The sequence below is a fragment of the Crinia signifera genome, chromosome 19 (assembly GCF_055691185.1).
Source record: "Crinia signifera chromosome 19, ASM5569118v1, whole genome shotgun sequence".
Taxonomy (NCBI): Eukaryota; Metazoa; Chordata; class Amphibia; order Anura; family Myobatrachidae; genus Crinia; species Crinia signifera.
Window position 1 is genome coordinate 106,052,556 of NC_139226.1, and position 21,864 is coordinate 106,074,419.

Sequence of the window (21,864 nt, forward strand, 5' to 3'; positions counted from 1 at the left end):
TAACTCTGGGCCTTATTTTGGTTCATTCTTTCTGACAAAATCCTTCTTAGATGGGCAAAACCATGTGCACTGCAGGTGGGGCAGGTGTTACTTGTGCAGAGAGAATTAGATTTGGGTGGGGTTTTACTTCAAAGTGAGATCTATATTGCACTGTAAAAATAAAGCAGTCAGTATTTTCCCTGCACAGAAACAAAATAACTCACCCAAATCTAATTCTCTCTGCACATGTTACATCTGCCCCCCTGCAGTGCACATGGTTTTGTCCATTTAAGAAGGATTTTGTCAGAAAGAATGAACCAAAATAAGGCCCTTTGTTCTTGACCAAACTAGGGTTGATCCTTTCACACAGTCAGGTCAGTGGTTCAGTGTGAAATGAGTATTATGTAGTGTTCATTTTTTGCACCTTACATCTTTCAAGACCTGTGCAGTTTCCTCTCCCATCTTTGCTATGGTGTTTCTATCACAGTGTGGTCTGTATATCAGCACTGCTAAGCAGATCCAACCTGTGCTAGAAGCACCACAGCAGAGAGGGAAACCCCAGGCAGGGAAGAGGAAATGCATGGGTTTTTAAAAATGCAACGTTCTAGGATGAACGCCCGTTATGTTGAGGCTTTGTAACTGCAACAAGATGTCCCTGAGTACCTGTGATTTAGTGAACAAGCACTAAACAATTTAAATGTAGTGCAGACTATGTGGTAAGTAAGGACATGCCAGTTTTGGGTCTTCTTATACTCCATCCAGAAGAAGTTTTCTTTCAGAAATACGAAAATCTCAGGATTATAAACAACCATGTGCAAAAACCCAGGATTTTCGTGTATGTGTGATACCCTTTTTCAATGTGTCTAACATCCCAGGTTTTTGCACGTACAAATGGATCAACCCGGGATTTAGGTTAGTGGAAAAGCAAACAACCCAGGACCCGAGTCTACGACTAGTGACCAGATATCAGGTGTTAGGTTTTTTTTTTTACCCGGCCAGGACATGGTGCTTTGAAAAACCTGTACTTACATCATACGGACACACACACTAAGGAGACAATGTTTACCGGTCATAACTACCAAAATACAATTTTTAATCAGGTAATAAAGGCATCAAGTCCATCTGATAGAGATATATATATAGGGCCCAAAGTGTAGGGAAATCTACATATGGCGGAATGTGTCATGCCATAGGAGGAATGAGGACACATCTATATCTGTCCATACAAGTATATCTGCTCCCAGAATGGTGCGTACCCACGGTAAGATATAGTGCAAAATCTAGCACACTATCTAGCTAGTTTCGAATAGCATGCTAGATAGTGCACTATATCTTACCGTGTGTACGCACTATCCGACGTACGATGCGCGCTCCCGCCGGTCGTCTGGGAGGGACCTGTTTGGGTGAGCATGCAACTCAATCTGGCTAGAAAGCATAAGATAGTATAGTGTAGTACAGCTGTGATGTCATATCGTATGTGATATCTTATGCACATTGTACGTTATTTTAAGCACAAATCTTATGCTTTTGACCACTGGGACTTTCCTGGGAAATCTTATACAATATCATATGGAACATAAATCGTACCGTGGGTACGCACCTTTAGTAGTGACAATGTTGAGTAGGGAAATTCACAGCAAACTGCTACTTTGTACAGAACAGAATGGCTGAGTCTTCCTTTAACCCTTTGAGTGCCAAGGGAATTTGACAAAATATGCCCTGAGGAAGAGGCTATTGCCTCAAAAGCGCTCGGCGCGAATACAGCTGCTTTTGAAAATTTTTATAAATTTATATATTTATATAGCTAGATAGATATTCCTTACGTCTATGAGGTGAAGTACCACCAGTGACCACTAGAGGCCGCTCAAAGGGCCAAATTACTCCTCTGTGTACTAACAGATGTCATTACAGAAAGCTGTAAAACTGTTCTGTTTCAAACTTGCTGTACATACAGATGGGGCCGGTTTTATCTTTGCTGGCGAACCGCCAGCAACACGGCGCTCCATCTGAATGAGACGCGCGTGCGTCCCCCAAGCACGCGCGTCTCAGTATCCGGGCGGCGAGGCGGACGCAATACTGTCCACCTCCCGCTCGATAGTGCTGTAGGGGACCCGAGGAGGCTGTGGGGGGGTGCGGTCGCCCGGTGTGGGCACCGGGCGACCGAGGGCAGCACCGTCAGAAGGGGACGCGCCCGCACCTCGTGCGGGCGCGTCCCCTTCCGGCATACAGATGGCAGCAGGGCAGGGGATGGCGACGCCATCGCCATCACCTGCAAAGATGAATCCCGCTACATCTGTATGTGGAGAGAGGGAGCTGTGAAGACAGATATTGGAGATAGGTTCAGAAAGGGATTGGGGGTGAGGTGGAAAGATTATGGGCTTAAAACAGTCGCAGCTCAAAATGAAAGTAAAAACTGTCAAAGCAGAAAGTGAAAGTACATTGCAGAAGCCATTATTTTGATGGGCTTTTAAGTGCAACAATGTTAACTCTTTGAGTGCCAACATTGCTGTGTGCGATCCTCACAAAAAAATGCCAGCATCGCTCATACCACTTTCTCACTGCCTAAACCGGTATTTTAAAATGGTATTTAAAACGGGTCTGAGCCTTCACTTTGCAGTAGATTACCGTTTTAAATACCGTTTAAGTACCATTCACATCAGTCAACCCGTTTAATCCCCTGAACACGTTTCAAGGCAGAATGCAGCGGCCAGCCTATTACAGGTCTGTAATCTGTTGTTTTTACTAAATACCGTTTCAGAGCCATTCTCATTGCATAAAAAATGGCTCTGAAACGTGTAGGACTCTGCTTTTTAAACGTTTTGAAATACCGGTTATCTTTAACCGGTAAATGAACTCTGGCGCTTTCTCACTGCAGCCTTAAACATTTTGAAATGGAAAAAAAAACTATTCTGATGTTCTTTTAGTATAAATAAATGCATATACAGTCAATAAACTGAAGCTTAGTTAAATACTGCACCCAAAAAAAAGGACAGTCGCTGTGAGTAGCGCTAGCAATTTTACCTGATATTTTGAAGATCTCTCACAGCAACATTGGCACTCAAAGGGTTAATAAAAAAAAGGTTTGCTTGAAATCTTCACCCCTATTTTGTCAAATTCCCTTGGCACTTAAAGGGTTAAAGGAAGACTCAGCCATTCTGTTCTGTACAAAGTAGCAGTTTGCGGTGAATTTCCCTACTCAACATTGTCACTACTAACAACCATTCTGGGAGCAGATATACTTGTATGGATAGATATAGATGTGCCCTCATTCATCCTATGGCATAACACATTCCGCCATATGTAGATTTCCCTACACTTTGGGCCTCATTCAGCATGGATCGCTTATAAGCTGCTCACAGAAGCTTAGCATATGTGATCCTTAGGAATTCAAATGCAGGAGGAGGTGAACACTGCAATGAGATCATTGGTCACAATGCCCTTCTGCGACAGTCAGCCCGAGTGGCAGGGTGGATAGCAAGGCTGGAGCAACACACCCCCATTTCTGGCAATGCCAGATACGCCATCACCACCCCGTCCCTCTGCGAACTGCCCAACAAGTTAGCAACTTGCTGCAGCCGTTCGCATTTGGGGTTTGCACATGCGCAGTAATGCGCAAACTCCGAACATCTGGGCAGGGGCCGAATTCAGATCACTGTGTGTGATCCAGAATAGGACCCATAATGTCAGAGTGATAGCAGCAATCCAATAAGAATCAGCCCAAATCTTTTAAGCTATTGCTGGGGATCCCGTCTGGTCGCGTGTCCACAAACAACCTACTGTAGGGTAACCAAAACAATACAAGGAGCACTCCTATTGGACCTTTAGATTTAGCCATTTTTGCACATACAAGCTAAATGAAATACCATGGTCAGTATCCAGGGTACCCCTGCATTGTACTTTTGTTGCATTAGTGATGCAAATAAGATACATATTCTGTGTCTCTAGCAATAAGCATGGTGCAGCTTAGTAACAAACTCTATGGTGTATATTGGTAGATAGTGGCGCTCAACTCTATGGTGTGCCATGGGGTGCGATTGGAGGATTGGTGTGCGGAGGTGATGTGGTTAGCATCCTGGGGGACAGGATGCCGGCAGTCACAACACTGACACTATGACTAACGCCAGAATGCCGACATTGCTGTAATCCCACCCGTAGCATCACCTGGGGGGAAAGGACTTTAATGTTAAACTGCAGATGGGGGTTAAAGTTAGGCTGCGGGGAGAGAGAGTTAGCCACTTAGAAGGGAATGGTAGGGTTAGGATGCAGGGGGGAGCTTTAGATAGAAATGCAAAAAAAAAAAACCCTCCACTGTGTTTGACATAACATTGCGTTTACCCAAGGGCTAGACGTCTCATGAGGTTACCTGAGGGGATAACTGTCTGAGGAGAAGTGGGTGACAGGTCGCAGACAGGGAGAATATGAAAACAATGTTGAGTATGAAGAGGGAAATTGGAAGCCAGAGTGAAGCTTCATCTGATAACACTGCTGCTGGCTGCTGCTATAATTATCTGCCTATGAGAGACACATCCGGTCCTGACACTGCAGTCTATAAACATTTACCTGAATATAAATAAATATTTTGAGAACTGTTGCCCCAGATCTTACATAAGGAAACCAGGGGAAAGGAAATTCGAGCGGAGCAATTGGGGCACACAGCACACATACACATAATGAAAGTAAAAGTACATTGCTGCCACTGGTAAGGCTGCTGCAATGTCATTGCAGGGTAACCACACTTACATAGTCAGCCCAGCAGTGACACCCCACGGGTGCCCACCACCAGCAGTTCTGACACCTGCACCCCAGCACTAGTTCATGATAACCTGACAGGTCAGGAAGGGTCCCTCCTACACCCACCAGTAGGCGTGCCCTAATACGCCCTCCTTCCCTCCTCCAATACACCTGTCAGTGGCCACTACTCACCCAGCAGGGGCTACTGTACACCTGCCGCCATGGCTACCAGGGCCGTGTAAGGCGTAGTATCCCGACCCAGCAACAAGAGATGCGCACTCACACCTCCATGTTGGTACTCCTCTGAAGCACAGCAGCAGCAGCCAGGCACTGCCGGGTATACTCCTCCTCCAGTGACTGGAAGGGTGCCCCATTTCCGCCTGCGCTGCGGGGCCGGCCCGGAAATGGGGAATGCGTGTCCTGTCAGCAGGCACTGCCAAGTGCACGGGCTGGAGATGTCAGCGCGCCCCCTGGCGGCATATGTGGGTGTACCGCTGTATCTGTAACTAGTCTAGGGTAGTCAGTCACAGTTACTTTAAAGAATCAAGAAAGAATAATTTGTCGCACTACTTCGTAGAAATGAAGTGACAGGAAAGTAATGTTATGTATTAGCAGCACATGGTTAGAGAATGGCAGCATTCTCCCAGCAATAAAAATAGCATTACTGGCATTTTATTGGTTTTCCCATATAGTAACAGTGGATTTAACAGTAACATCTAGTAACTTGGATTTTGTAAGGTAGACAATTATCGATTGACTGCACGTCCGTACGGATCATATCGCGCATGCGTGAGACCATTCAGCAATATCAGACTCTTTAAATCATAAATTATGAGGGAAGTCCAGAAACAGAGCATTGTGTCCCTCCTGTAGAGGGTCATGTTGGGAGGTATGACATCACGATGTGCAGCTGCACAACATGTTTTCTGAGCACAACTGTCACTCAGAAAGGGATGAAATGCTCATGTGCCTTTTAATCCCTAAATCCCGGGATTGGAGGGTGAGGGGAGCACTGCAGGGACCGGCACAGAGTGTGCATGCAGTGGGAGCAGAGGCCACAGGGGGAACGGGGTGAATGTATGTAGTGCATACTTGCCTACCTGACCATCTTCATGAGAGAGAAAATGCTCTCTTCCTGGACTTCCCTGGTAATGCAGGATTGCCATCACCTGTGGGGAGCTAGGTAATTGAAATGAAAAGAAAGGGGTTTCACCACAGGTGATGGCAATTCTACATTACCAGGGATGCCCAGGAGAAGAGGATTTTATCCCTCACGGAGAGGGTCAGGTAGGCAAGTATGATATAGTGACAGCATAAACTCACCATCGGTAACCTTTTTGCCACACACTTTAACCAAAGTTATGCCCCTTTCAGACCGCACTTTTAAAACGGTAAATTGCCGTTTTTTTACCGTTTTAAAACGGTAATGTGTGCGGTCTGAAAGGTCCAGTCCCACTTAACCGGTTAGAAAATGCCGTTTTTTCTAACCGGTTAAAATGCAGGGTCCTACCCGTTTCTGAACCGGTATTTTAGCGCAAAAATCGGCTCAGAAACGGTATTTAGGACCCAGCCAATGAGCTGGGTCCTAAATTCAGCACAGTGAATACTTAATGAGCGCTCATTAAGTATTCACAGCACTGGAGCCCCCCCCCCGCGCGTGTCGACACCCCCCGCGCGCGTGTCGACGCCCCCCCGCGTGTCGACCCCCCCGCGCGTGTCGGCACCCCCCCGTGTCGACTTACCCCGTGCCGGTATCTCCGTTGTGGTTCCCGTCACTGCAGCTCAGTATGCTCGGAAAGCACTTATGAAAAAAGTGTCTTTCAGAAAATGGCTGCCCCCCATACGGAAGACAGTTTTTTTAAACAGGGTTTCCTATGGGGCAGCCATTTTCTGGAAGACACTTTTTCCATAAGTGCTTTCCGAGCATACTGAGCTGCAGTCCACAACGGAGGTACCGGCACGGGGTAAGTCGACACGGGGGGGGGCGCCGACACGCGGGGTGGGGTGGGGGGGCGTCGACATGCGCGGGGGGGCGTCGACATGCGCGGGGGGCGTCGACATGCTCTCGGTCGACACGCGAGGGGGGGGGGGGAGCTGCACGGAGGGGAGGGCTGAAGGCTGCACTGGCTTTGACCCTGTATTTGGAAAGTTTCCAAAAACGGGTCTGCCAGTGTCAAAAAATCGGCACTTAAACGGTAATATACCGTTTAAGTGCTGCGGTGTGAAAGGGGTTTTATCTGGCAGACCCGTTTTTGGAAACGTTTCCAAATACAGGGTCAAAGCCAGTTATGCGGTCTGAAAGCAGCATTATTAACACTTACATATAAACTTATCACTAAAGTAACGAGACAGACACAAGTGCTGGCGTTTCAAATAGAATGTCAAATTTATTAATTGACAGCTATATCTGACTATAAACGGTGGCGGCCCTAAAGAACGGTCATAGAAAGGAGGGGGTTAAGATCACACACACCATTCAAACATCGTTGGTGTTCAACTCTCCCATCACACCCACCCGTGTGGATGGTGCAGCCCATCCCCTGTCCAGGGGCATGTGCTAACGACATATCAATGCCGGGAGAGCGCACCCCACTATCCTCATACGATTTTCATATATACAAGACTGTTCTTTACCGCCGCCTAGAAATAGAGAAATACGGATGGGACGGTGGGGAAAGCTGGATCAGAGAGGAAGGTCACCTTAACTTCCTACCTACTCTAGGCACAAGCAGCTCCACCCTTGATCCCTGATTGGCTAACCCATTCCTAGTCAGACCCTACAAATTGCTACTTTAAATGTCAGCAACTCAGGTCCTTTTGGTGGTTTATGCCACCTCATGCTTATACAGCCCTCGGTTTTCTGGAACAGTAGGGTAGGTGTGTGTGGATAGGGAGCAAAGTTATTGTTATGACTGTTTGCGGAGTCACAGAGGCAATAAAATGCAAATGCTAGTTTAAGCCTTCCCCTTATATTCTAGCATGTACTGACTATGCAACCCCTGAGATGCTCACTTTCCGTGCCCATGTACAGGGCAACTCTGCCAGTGGTCCTGAACCCTCTACCATTAATCATAGTTGCCTACCGTCCTGCATTCTGCCCACATTACACTGTTACATTTTGGGGGGGGGAAAGGAATGAGAGATAGATACATTTACATTGATTCATCAGCACCATTTCCCAGCACTTTACCAAGTATAGTAACTCTTACTAACTGCTTTGGGGCTCATCTACATTTAGATAGAAGTAATTTTAAAAGATTCTTCTCAGATCTATCAGTACACACCAACGCTTCTAGGTTCCACGTTCACAATCTCTTTATATATGGAACTAGTCACGCCCTTTGGGTGGAGCATGACACGCCCTCTCAATGGGGCGCTGTGCAAGTATGCCATTAATGTACCATCACATTTTGTATGTTTTATGAATTACTGTGCATTTAGCCAGACAACTGGTCTAACTTCTCTTTTGAGGAGATATTTTTAGTGCCTGCTTATTAGTAAATTGAGTATTGACAGTGCTATCTTTCAGCAGTACCCAGCATAGGGTTACTACCCGTCCAGGATTACTCCGGACAGTCCGGTAATTAATAGTGTCTACACACCGTACAATTTGCCTTCCGATGTTGACGATATAGTGGACATCGGATCGGAATCGGATGCAGATCGCAAGGGTTAACCTTGTCTGCCTTGACTATATAGTGCAGGTCTGCACTATATAGTCAGACTTGTATGCAAATCGGCTGTGCCTTGCGATCCGATCCCGATCTGATCGGATCGTGGATCGCATCTTAAGGCACAGCTGACCGTGTGTACACACCATAAGCCAGATGTCCGGACGGGTGGTGTTCCCGGACTATACATTGTCCCGGAACTGCGCCACCACTGGGTGAAAGGCTGCCATAGGAGAGCAGACGCGCTGGGACTAATAAGAGAGGAGAAGATGCCACAGCGCTTGACCTGCCTGTCAGACCTGGAATTTCAAACCTTGCGTCTGATTGGTTGCCCAGACCGCAAGCTCCGATTGTCTCATGAGATTTGAAATGTCAGGTCCCACTCTGTGGCTATCTCTCCTGGACATTGAAGTGACCCCCACCCGGCGCCGCTCAATGCTCCTGTATTTTTTTTTTAAGAGAGGCGACAGGGAATGGGCAGTGAGGAGCGGCTGGCAGACAGGGGAATCAGCGGCCGTTGATTCACTGAGAGAGCCATCTGTGATGGCTCTCAGCCAATCAGCGGTTCCCCCTGTGCCATGTCACTATGTTTTCAAAGCAAGCTCGCTGGCGCCGCTCCACAGACCCCTTTCACTAATGTGTGGTCGCTGACTTTTTCAGCAGAGCCGGATGGGGGACCCGACTCTGCATCCTGCCCACTAAAAGCTGCAAGGGCGCCATCCCCCACTGCCTGATGGATCAAATACAGCGCTCCTGGGCCCCACTGGCTCCTCGTCCGGAGACACGCACAGGCACCACACCACTGAGGTATTTATCTTGGGGGAGGAGGGATCTGAGGGATTGCATAATTCTGTATTCTGAACTGTATGTGTGTCAGCAGGGCCGGCGCTACCCACTCAGCAGCTCCTGCAAAGCAGGGAGGCGCCATGCTGAAAAGGCGCTGTCTCCCTCCCTGCTTTGCTAAAGCTGCCTCAGCCCTCACTGTCACTGCCTCCTGCACGCCGTGCGCAGCGCCTGTCTGACAGCGGGTGGCAGTATGGAGAGGCTGAGCAGCCTCTCCAGCGGGCGGCAGTATGGAGAGGCTGAGCAGCTCTCTGCACCGCTCACACACTGTCCTCCTCCTGCAAGCCACCCGCAGCCCCTGTCTGACAGCGGGCAGGTGGCAGTATAAAGAGCTGCTCCCTGCACCGCACACACACACTGTCCTCCTCCTGCAACCTGCCCCCTCTTCCTCACAGACACTTGCGCTGTCTGTGAATGCCTGGATGAATGTCACTTTCCGCATCTACCCCCTACCCATTGCTCCCTGCGCCTGTCAGCTGTCAAACAAATGATGAACAGGCAGCAGTGCCACCTCCCCTTCCTTCCGTCTTCTCAGTGTGCTGTGCCAGTGCCACTGCCAGTCCTCAACACTCCGCCCCTCTATCTCCTCTCATGTTCTTCCATCTCCTCCTTCTCTCCCCTCCTTTCCCACTCAGTCACAAGAGGGGTGTAATGGTGTCCTCAGCGTCCTGCCTATAAGATAGAAGAGGAGGAACTGCACAAGAGTTAAACAGCAAAATAACAGTGAGTCTTTTATTATACATGTTTATAACAAATTTTTTACTAATTGTAGATTTTTTTTATATTAATTTAGACACTTTCTAAATAATGGGTTGGGTTATGTGCCTAAAGGTGGCCATACACGCTGCAATAGCAGCGTGCGATGCGATGTGCGCACCTGCGAGCATCCCACAGTACAAAAAGTATGTGCTGCATACTTTTTTTAGTATTACAGTATTTACATTGTTTAGAATTTAACACTTGTCCACTAGTAGGCAACAGAACAAATAAGGCCCATACACACTGGGCAACTTTGAGCAGAAAGTCGCTCAAAACAGCAGGTTTGAGCGGCTTTCAGCTCAAAGCCGCCCAGTGTGTATGCCCAGTTAAACAGCAAAAAAACAGTGAGTCTTTTATTATACATGTTTATAACAAATTTTTTACTAATTGTAGATTTTTTTTATATTAATTTAGACACTTTCTAAATAATGGCCTGTTATGTGGGGGGTTATGTGCCTAAAGGTGGCCATACATACTGCAATAGCAGCATGCGATGCAATGTGCGCACCTGCGGGCATCCCACAGTACAAAAAGTATGTGCTGCGCATACTTTTTGTACTGCTTTCAGATCGCATCGCACACACATTGCATGCATGCCGTGCAATGCGATCTAGCCATTGATTCTCGCAGCGTGTATGGGCACCTTTAGTGCCTACAACATTTTGCGGACACAGCACTGAGATGGTGTATGCATACAGGTACATGCACCCGAGTTCCTCCATAGGATTGCATATTGCATACGCTCCCACAATCGGGCTGCAGCTTGTTGCAATGGCAATGTGAAAGGGCGCAAAATTTATGGTTTGCAGGAGGGCACCGGACACCCTAGCACCGGCCCTGTGTGTCAGCATGCCCCTGGTCCCTATACAATGTGTGTGTCAGTGTGCCCCTGGTCCCTATACAATGTGTGTTAGTGTGCCCCATGTCATTATACAATGTGTGTGTCAGTGTGCCTCTGGTCCCTATACAATGTGTGTGTCAGTGAGCCCCTGGTCCCTGCACAATGTGTATCAGTGTGCCCCTGGTCCCTATACCATGTGTGTGTGTGTGTATCTCAGGGTGCCCCTGGTCTCTATACAATGTGTGTGTGTCTGCGTGCCCCTGGTCATTATACAATGTGTGTGACTTGTTGGGGAATTTTTGTAAGCTTTCACCTGTCACCCTGTGTATGCCCCCGTCACCCTGTGTATGCATCTCTGTCACCCCGTGTGTGTGTGTGTGTACGTATGTATGTATGTATGTATGTATGTATGTATATATATATATATATATATATATATATATATATATATACACACACACACACACACACACCACTGTCCCTCTCACTTACTGTCCCTTCATACATATATTGTACATAGTGCATAATATGTAATGGGGCCCCTTGATCCGCGCCCCAATTGACCCGCGGAACAAGGGGCGGGTCAGTTGGTGGGCTGGAGGTGTGTCAAGGGGTGGGGCAATGTCTGGGAATCTCACAACACAAAGTTGGTAACCCTAACCCAGCAGGAACTCAGTTCCTGAACCTCTAATTAAATATGACATCATCAGGGGGTTCCTGAACCTGTTCTGGGACAAAATGTAGTCCTCTCTCTCCTTTCTCATCTCTCTTCTCTCTCTCCTCTCTTCTCCCTCTTCTCTCTCTCTCTCTCTCTCTCGTCATGAGACAATATCAATGGGGGAGTCCCCTGCAATTAATCTCATTGTATACCATTGAGTGTGTTCAAAGGAGTTATGTAGCTTCACTCTTACCTCGAGAGATAATGTTGTAATATAACTCTCCCATGTATTAAAGAATTTTGCTACTCCCTCAGTGGTGTAACTATAAAATCTGCTCCCCCAAGCCAAAAAAGTTTTCTGCGCGCGGTTCTCAAACTGTGGGTCCTGACCTTCACAGCATGGGGTCGCGAATCCATGTTGCTGACCATACGGCTGATGACTTTTCTAATTTCAGTCCGTGATACAAGGAGTCTAATAGATCTGTTGCATTGGGGCAGATGTATTATAGCGGCACTTATCGCGCCGCTATAATACTTCCTGCTTTGCCTCATTAGCGAGGCGAAGCAGGAAGGGACATCGACAAGATGTATTAACATCTTGTCTGCCGAATCGGGGGAGCGCTAACTCTCCCTCCGGCAATGTCCCCTCCCGCATCAGTTTACTTTTTTTATACTTCAAATCTTTATTTTCTTTTTCCATATACAAAAAACAATTGACATAGACATACCATACATGATTCAAAAGACAGTTGACATGGACATAACATACATAAATCAAAATTACATACAGAAGGTCATTCACAAATTACCTAATGCTGCTATTAAGTCGCTGCGTCCGTTAGATGCACAATTCATAGTATATCATCATTTTTAGCTTTCCAGGTTTAGGGGGGGGGAGTTGACTTTTTATACTTAGTGTTCATAGCGTTTTAACAGTATTATTTTTCTTTGCCACATAGTTCACAGCCATATTAATGAACCTGGGGATATTCAGTTATAGGATAACATTTACGAAAATTTTTGTGTACTTTGTGTAAACAGGAGGAGTAACAAAGTTAATTACCGTATTTTGTGTGTAAGTGGTTTACAATTGGACTACTATTTTGCCAACCAATTCATGAGACCATAATGAATGGGTTGTGTTGTTTAAACTAAATACCCTAATGGAGTATTTGTGATATATAGAGAGGTGATAAAAAAAAAAAGAAATCGGTACACATACGTAAAGGGGGCGTGGCCATGACTAGAGGAGGCGTGGTCACGCCCCCTTTACGAATGTATGCTTCCCATTTTTTCAGATATATATATTTAAAATTAACATTATGCAATATAACGATATCAGCAATGCTCAGCATACTGAGCAGCCTCGCCTCCGCTTAGCACCTCCCCGCTGCCCCATGTGCCGGCCATAACACAGCAGCATGATAATGGCACATGGCGCGAGCACACACACTAGTATTCATGCCTAGTATTCTCCCCCAGCCCCCGCACAGTCCTCTCCCCAGCCCGGCTGCCACCCTTCTCCTCATCCCGTGCTGCTGTCGCCAGTGACTGCGGTAACATTAGCAGCCGCCGAGCCAGATGATGCGCTCAGCGCTGACGGCGCCTCTTCCGCTGTCCATCTCAGCCATGTGAGTCCTATGATTGGCGGGGCATGGGTCACGTGTGGCGCCGGCGGCGGACAGCGGTCGGTGCAGCTGCCTGCTCCCCGCTTCGCTGTCCGGGCTTCCTCGCTCGACCTCCTTTCCCGCCACAGCATGGGAGACAAGGTGAGCCTGTGCCCGTGATCGCCAAAAACCGGTACATTCGGTAGACTTTGATTTAGCCGGTACAGACCGTAAAAAAACGGTACTGTACCGGCTAAATCGGTACAGTTGGAGGGTATGTTAATAGACGCACAACATCTATTCACCCAACTGCTGCACCCCCTTCTGCGGGACACTTACAGCTCTGTGCAGGACAGGCAAAATGTGTTTTGGCTAAATGATTAGAGGCTTGAGAAATAGGCCTTGAATAATTTAACAATTTGCAGTGTGATAGGAAATAGCTTTATGTACGTGGCTACCTCCTGACCCCTGGATCAGATGACGCCTTCTATGTAAAAATGTCAGTGATGTGCTTATTACATTATTCTATTAATTCTTCTCCTTACAGAAGGCCATCACCGACTGGCTGTAACAGTACAGTATTTATTATTCCCATGTGCTTTGTGTGAAGTGCATTGCACTAACACTAAGCGGCCACTAGGGTGCGCTGTCGCCAATGCATTACACCCTCACTGTAGAGGGGATAGATAAGTGCTGCCGGGTGAAAGGAATGCAAAGCAGAGACACTTCCTTCCTGGTAATGGCGGCGCCCTGTGTCCTGCAGGAGCCGGGGCTGTGAGTAGGGCAGGTTGCTATCCCGGTGTCCCTCTCTGACAATTTGTATATGATAACCCCTGATACAGCGCGGCTGGTGTGTGGTATATTGCGGAGCCTTTCAGTCGCTGTCTCTGTAAGGACATCCAGGACACTGCGCCATGGTTCATCTCAGTAAGTGTCAGGGGTCATCATTCAGCATGGGCTGCTAACCTTCCCAGCTGCTGCGGAGGAACCACACGTCTCGTTGTACTCTGCTAGGAGCTGGCGTCCATAATTCTGACTGCCAATGTAATAACATATATATATATATATATATATTATTAAACATTGTCTCTTACTGCCATGGTAGAGACTAGATCCCCTTCTGTCATGGGCTAGAGGCAGAGCTCCATATGTATTCCTCAGCAGATTGGATAACTACTGTACCCATACTGGGCTATTACTATAAACACCTGGAAAAATCACAGCCATTCTCTCCATGGCTGGTATTCTCAGCAAATGAGCAAGGAGGTGGAAGTCTTCCCTTTAGTGTACTGTGCTAACGCAGGACACATACTACCTGACCCTCTCCATGAGGGGAAATATGCTCTGTTCCTGGACTTCCCTGGTCATGTAGGGTTGCCATCACCTGTAGGGAACTAGGTAATTGATAAGAAAGGTGTTTCACCACAGGTGATGGCAATCATACATTACCAGGGAAGTCCAGGTACAAAGCATTTTCTCCCTCATGGAGAGGGTCAGGTAGGCAAGTTTGCCCTAACATGGGGCATTTAGAGGAATACAAGCCTTCTCAAGAGTGGAGAAGGTGCCCTCCGGGTACTCCAGTTTCCTTCCACAATCCAAAAATATACAGGTAGGTTAATTGGCTTTCAACAAAATTAACTATAGAATGTCTGTGTGTGCATGTACATGTGGTAGGGAATATAGATTGTAAACTCCACTGGGGCAGGGACTGATGTGAATGTTCAAATATTCTCTGTACAGCGCTGCGGAATATGTGTGCGCTATAAGAAACTGTTAACAAATAAATAATATTTAAAAATATATGGTGGAAGCTACCCATGACAAAGCTGGTTTTGTTTGATAAAGCTACAATGTCTAGGTTAGCACATGAAAAGGAGACCCTGAGCAATATATCTTCTCTCCCCCCCCCCCCCCCCCGTGTGTACGCACCTTAGGTGGCGCTGTACAACACATACTATTAACACAATATTGATAAAGATAAGCATAAAATTATACATAAAATCAAATAATATATTGTGCTATTATAGCTCCTGGGAATTATATATTATTTACATATTCTATATAGAGTGTGCTCTGTGTCTCCATACTATAGTGGATTAACGTAGATTAAGCTCTATCCACTATAGTATGGAGATGCAGAGCACCAATTTCTACAATGAATGAGTCTCCTACTGAACTCTCTATATAGAATATGTAAATCATTTATGGTAAATGTTTATGTATATACATTTTAACAAATTCTTCTTGTCACATTGAGGTACTTAGTTACGCTGCTGAAATAAAGTTTCTTAAAAAAAACAACCGGTCACCTGTTCCCCGATGATTAGGAGGATGTCCGAGCCTGAGATTTAGCACTGGGATTGGTCCATTTTCAACCACAATTAAAACACTGAAGTCCAAATGGAATCAGATGCAGAGGATTAGGTATTAAGTACCTGCCTTATGGATACTCAGTACTCCAGCCTTTTTGAAAAAGCCGCCCTGTGAGTGGTGAAATGCGTCAATCTACATGTGAGACCTTGGAGCCCACTGCCTGCCACCTGACAGTTCAATTGATCCAATCCAGCTGTGCTGGCAAGCTGCTCCTGCACTTGACGTAGCTTGCTCTCTGCCGCCGGCCGGTCTTCTCACCAACTTCTTAGCTGAGTAAGCCATTGCAGTAAACAACGGAACCTGCTCTCTGCCACCGCCGGCTTCTACCACCAGCTGCCGTGCTGAACAAGCCGCTACAGAACACAATGTAGCCAGCTCACAGCTATCTGCAGGCTTACTCGTCAGTTGCGGTTCACACAGGCTGTGGATACGACCACATTTAAAAAGCCTCCAGTATACTAAAGAGACACTGTTGCATATTGACAATTGTTTTATATATTTGAAGAAAAACTGGAATGAATATCTATCCATATAGGCCATATGTATCCTGTGAAAATGGTCTCTTGACACAACCAGTTAACATATAGTTAATACAGTGTGAATCTGTGGGAACTAATTGCCCCCCGCCCCTCCCTCCTGGTGAGCAATAATATCCTCTAACCCACAGGTCTTCAACCTGTGGCTCTCCAGATGTTGTGGAACTACATGTCCCAGCATGCCCTGACAGTTTTGGCAGTTTTTTATATAATTCCCGGGAGCTGTCATAGTACATTATCTTACCTCCCAACATGACCCTCTACAGGAGGGATGCAATGCTCTGCTCCTGGACTTCCCTCTTAATGCATGATTACCCTCATCTGTGTTGAACAGATTAATTGAGTAAAAAAAAAAAAAAATGGCAATCATACATTAAGAGGAAAGTCCAGGAGCAGAGCAATGTGTCCCTCCTGGAGAGGGTCATGTTGGGAGGTATGCAATATACTATTTGTGTGTTTTTATGTATAATTTTATGCTTCTCTTTATCTATAGTGTTTTTTTTATACTGTGTTAATAAATTCAACTACTTTTGAAATTTGTGTGTGTGTTGTCCAGCACCACAGAATATGTTTCTCTTTTTTTTTTTTTTTTCTGGAGGTTGGCATACTTCCACTATTGTGGCAGTTGATCGCACATCCAATTGTCCTAGCGCCCACAACATATGGGTATGGATCATTGGATAGACACCAACTAGGTCAGTGATGGCTAACCTTGACAGCTGTTGTTGAACTACACATCCCAGCATGCCCTGCTACAGTTTTACTGTTTGGCCATGCTTAAACTGATGCAGGGCATGCTGGTATGTGTAGTTCAACAACAGCTGGAGTGTCAAGGTTAGCCATTCCTGAACTAGGTCAACATGGGAAAGATCATCATGGGGTTTTAATTTTTTTTTTTTTTCTTTGACCCAAATGTCGACATGGACACAAACATGTTCTATCAATTGTGATTTTATGTTGTGTGCTACCGGCCGGTGGATTCATCTTTTTTTATATGAATAAATGTCTAAAAAGGACTGTATTTTATGTTTTGGTCCAAAAGCACTGTTTAAATCGCAAACCAGCTCAGATAATGAACTATCCTTAAAAATAGATGAACTCACGTGGCTAGATATGATTAAAGAAATCCACGAAACATGACCTATTGGTGGTACTTGTGGATGGAAGTTGTAAACCATTGGTTTGTAGGATGAATAGTTTTCTTGAATTCCGGCTAATTGATAGTAGCTGTATCCCATTCAGTCATTGACAGCGAAACTGAATCTCTCACAACTCACCAGTTTAATATTGCAGTAACTGGTTAGTTGTGACATCTCTTCCCTGCTGTGGACCTTATTATAACTCTGTATTAGAGATGACCAATATCCGGTAATGTTGTATGAAACGGTGATGTTCCATGCCTCAGGTACAGGCTTCTTCCGCTCTGGTTATGTATAATGTTATCTTATCGAGTAGTATAACGGTGTTTGTTCTGTTTTCCAGCATCCCAGCTCTTGAAGCGGTACCATGAAGGCTACGTAGTAATTAGGATGGCACTTGGAGGCTGCGCTAACAGGAAATTCTTTCGCATTGTTGCCGCTCATAACAAGCGCGCCCGAGATGGGAAGCACTTGGATAAACTCGGCACATATGACCCATTGCCTAATGTGTTCAATGAGAAACTCGTAAGCCTCAACATAGAGAGAATCAAATACTGGATTGCTTGCGGAGCGCATGTCACCAAACCAGCGGCAAAGTTGCTAGGTAATTTCAGCCCTAACTAATCAATATTCATTGTTGATCCAGCTTTTTTTACAATAATGGCCACAATTAACGCAATCTGGTCTACCTATAGAATTGAGAGAATTTATTTCCATCCTGCATGTTACTCTCCAAACAATCTGGCCCCCATGGACTAATTACTTCCACGCTGAGGCCCAGCTAACTATATCTTATTGCAGCAGTCAGAGGTTTTATATGCTATAATTTAGTAATGCTTGGAGTGAATCTAAAGCTGGCAAGTAAAAATACATTTCACTTCCTATAGGTGTTCTCAGTAACTACAAGGAAGCCATGCGTTACTTCTGATGCACAGATGTACTATTGCTTTAGTCACACTAAATGGTGCTTTTTCTGCACCAGATCCAGTGGGACTCGGCTTGCACCGAGCTTTTTTTGCATTCTTTTTTAAATGAAAAATATTCAAACTGGCTGCTTCATAAGACTACACTGATGAATTTGATGTGCGACTGAGTCTGAATCTGTATAGGAAATGCTATGCAGTAAAAGTTCGTAATTTTTATTTTAAGCAATTTTGCAGTGGGAAATTTTTTCAGGGTTTTCAAAACGGCAAAAACCATGTGGGTTTTGGCTACATGAGATTTTGGTGCAAAATCACCATCTTCTCTCTACAGTCTTGGGGTGTGCTGTGAGTTAAGACTTTTTCGCTCCAGTGGGGGGGGGGGTTTGGCTTTGTCCTGTCTGACCACCAGTGAGAGGAAAGAGGGAAAGGAAAGGGGTGTGGCCTCCCTTTAGTTCTACTGAGCTGTACTAGAAGGATGAGTGTAGCATTAAAAAAAGGAAAAAAAAGCACATTATTAAATGCGTTTTAAGATAGATGCTGCAATGGGGTTATTGTAGATGCCTTTATGATTGTGTTACTGATAATCACACGTATACATCTATGAATGGGGCAGACTAGATGGGCCAAATGGTTATTTTCTGCCACCAGTCTGTTTCTATGAGTAGAGATTGACTGTACAAAGTATATACTGTACATTTGCCCAATTGACAGCAAATTTTGGTCTGTGGCCACAAAAATATAGTAAATGGCACAATAGTGGAGTTGGATCAGAAGGATGATGGTGGTCGTCCCCTTGGGGTCATCCGCACCAAAGGCACCGCCTAGCTCCAGGCATACAGTACAGCTTCGGTGTCTCCAGTCAGCATTTCCACACCAGACGCATTGGGGGTTATTCTAATCCATTCTTTCTGACAAAATCCTTCTTAGATGGACAAAACCATGTGCACTGCGGGTGGGGCAGATGTAACTTGTGCAGAGAGAATTAGATTTGGGTGGGGTTTTTCTTCAAAGTGAGATCTATATTGAAGTGTAAAATCATGCAGTCAGTATTTTCCCTGCACAGAAACAAAATAACTCACCCAAATCTAATTCTCTCTGCACATGTTACATCTACCCCCCTGCAGTGCACATGGTTTTGTCCATCTAAGAAGGATTTTGTCAGAAAGAATGAACTAGAATAAACCCCCTTGTCACTGGCTACATGTGTCTGCTTATTGCAATAGACAACAAAGCCTGGAGCCAGAGTCACACTTTGTACCAGCAAGTGTCACGACCTTCCACCACTCTTCATTAGTAACACTCCTACCTGTCACTATAATTACTGTGTTGTGTAACTAAGTGTGCTGATAATGGTCGCCTTCCACCCATTTGTTTGCTGCATCCACATTGTTAATGAAGGAATTTGAAAGGTAATCTTTACATAACCTAGTGAATGTTCCACTGCACCCAAAACAGCCAATGGCAATGAGTCATGAGCGGTGTGCACGCAACACACGCAGGGGCAGATGTATTAAGCCTTAACAAGAGATAAATCCAAGGGTGATAAAGAGAGATAAACGTCTCTCTATGTTCTAATTAATTTTGTCCCTTCTTTCTAGGACTTGCTGGTTTTTTTCCTCTGCACCCAATGACCATTACAGAAGGGGAACGGCTAATAAAGGCCAAAGCAATGGAAGCGGAACAGCCTAAAGAAATCCTAAAGGAGGGGGAAGAAGTTGAGCGGGCCTAAGTCCTGCAGCCACTTAGCATTTTGTGCATAGCACAATGGACATTGGTATGTTCCGGGGATGTCCAGGAATCCTCAGAAATTTGTGCAGATCTATAGTCTTAAACCTTTGAGTGCCGACGTTGCTGTGAGTGATCAGCTGAAAATGCCAGCGGCGCTCGCAGCGACTGTTCTTTTAGTATAAATACAAGTACAGCCGAGTCCGTTCATTGGCGTTTAGTTAAATATTGAACCCGAGCGGCGCCGGCATCTTTAACAGATATTTTGAGGCTCTCTCACAGCAACGTTGGCAATCAAAGGGTTAATAAAAAAGGTTTCCTTGGCAAATTCGACACCTATTCTGACATTTTCTTGGCACTCAAAGGGTTTAAGAGTTTTATTATGTTCATTGTTTGTCTTTCTAAAAAATAAAAGTGATCGAAAAACTATATTTTATTTTTTAAATCTTTTTTGTTTATTTTGTCATCAAAATATTTTTTTTTTATTCTAAATGGACGATATTGTGCTGCTTGAAGAAACTTGTTTGGTTTCCGATATACAGGTAGATTGAGAACAATGATTACTGAATGCTGTGTTCTGAAGTAGTGAAAGAACAAGGCCACCCTAAGGTGGTCAAATGGGCACTGATATGGGTGTGTGGGCAAAAAAGCTGCTACTTAAGGGACTGAGTAGGTCCCTAAGTAGAAAAAGACAAAGGAAAATGAAGTAGCGCTTGCAAATGAGGAATTTTTGAATAAAAAAAAAAAAAGGTACTTATGTATTATCTGGGCTCCCATGTTAAATGCACCCCATTTTTTCATACCCCTACTATCCAACTACGCATGGAGTTGACTTTATATAGTGTGGCGAGCGCAGCGAGCCACCGTGCCCGAAGCGTGGCGAGCGGACGCGGTCTCATAAGAAAAATGGGAGCCCAGATATTACATAAGTACCAAAAAAAAATTACAATTTATTATACATAATCAATGCAATAAAAAACATGAAATATACGAATATATAAGCAATAAATGAAAAAAAGGGGTAACGTTTAAAAGAGAAATCTCTATCAGAGCCCTCTGGTTGCCACGGTTCTGAATGGTTTAAGGATCCGCTCCTATATAAACCGCCTGGATGATAGAACAATATGAAGGAAACTTTTCAAGTTGGTGAATTGAATGGTACTTTCCACTGGATTCAAACAATTGGAGGTAGGTATAGTTACCACTGCGGGTCACCATGGAGTCCTGTATCCATTTAAGATTGCCTTTGTAGCTGTTATCTCCTTGTGGTGATGAAGAAGAAACTCTCTCCGCTTAGGAATCACAATGTTGTGGAAAAGAGTCCTGGGGTTCCCAGAAAAAAAGTTCTCCAATATCAAAGATGGAATTGGGCGGCTTGTTGGATCCAAAACATGCACAATGCATAGGTGGCAGTTAGGGGCCTGAAGGATGGTTTTTTATTGCATTGATTATGTATAATAAATTGTGATTTTTTTTTATTTTTTTTTTATTCAAAAATTCCTCATTTGCAAGCGCTACTTCATTTTCCTGTGTCCTAAAGTATGTGCTTTCATTATGGGATGTTCAGGTTCCTTCATGGAAATTATTATTTCTTGGGAATACTCACCAACGATATTGTTACGTTGCATATCGTCTGCCGTTATCACATAGTGTGTGCCTCCCACTCCGCACCAGGCCCTGACGAATGCCACAATGGATTCATCCTGCTCAGGAGCTTAAGATTTTTTCTTTTCAGAAATGCACAGGTTAAAAATGAAAAATTCATACAGACTCTCAGCATTATACTGGTAGAAAATAAAACTTGATATTCACTAGCTTCACCACTAGATGGCAGCATTATGAAAGCATAGAAAAAGGAGTAGTATGTAAGTACCTTGGGCCTAATTCAGGACTTTATGCAACCCTGATTGTTTATGTAAATCTCTGATAGTGTGAGACATGCGCAGACGCTGTGCGTGGGCAGATCTCGTTCTGCGAGACCACACGAAGTGTGCCTAAGCTGCAGCATGATTGGCAAAGTGCAGACGTTTTGGGGTGCCAATGAGAAGCATTCTCGAAAATAGGGTGTGTTGGACCCGT

The 21,864-nt window shown here is 45.1% G+C and overlaps 2 protein-coding genes and 1 long non-coding RNA gene across 5 annotated transcripts in view; 2 read left to right on the forward strand and 1 right to left on the reverse strand.

Moving 5' to 3' along the window:
• The window catches only part of VPS13D (vacuolar protein sorting 13 homolog D), a 252,545-nt gene extending 247,487 nt beyond the window's left edge, over window positions 1–5,058 (reverse strand). For both annotated transcript variants that reach the window (XM_083163091.1, XM_083163090.1), the window contains exon 1: window positions 4,903–5,058. The gene's annotated coding sequence lies outside the window, so the exon portion shown is untranslated. The remainder of the gene's footprint in view (window positions 1–4,902) is intronic.
• Window positions 5,059–5,125: 67 nt separating this feature from the next.
• LOC146042836 (uncharacterized) lies at window positions 5,126–9,947 on the forward strand. 2 transcript variants are annotated; one of them, XR_014464033.1, is made up of 3 exons: window positions 5,126–5,192; window positions 9,045–9,188; window positions 9,860–9,947. It is a non-coding gene; the product is annotated as an uncharacterized LOC146042836 (long non-coding RNA). The 2 variants fall into 2 exon arrangements; XR_014464032.1 differs by having other exon boundaries at window positions 5,137–5,192; window positions 9,042–9,188.
• A 3,837-nt stretch (window positions 9,948–13,784) lies between these two features.
• Window positions 13,785–20,214, forward strand: MRPS16 (mitochondrial ribosomal protein S16). The gene is made up of 3 exons (XM_083163092.1): window positions 13,785–14,016; window positions 17,481–17,741; window positions 19,659–20,214. The coding sequence occupies exons 1-3, from the start codon at window positions 14,004–14,006 to the stop codon at window positions 19,787–19,789; spliced, it is 405 nt and encodes a 134-aa protein (XP_083019218.1). The 5' UTR covers window positions 13,785–14,003; the 3' UTR covers window positions 19,790–20,214.
• The last annotated feature ends 1,650 nt before the right edge of the window (window positions 20,215–21,864 follow it).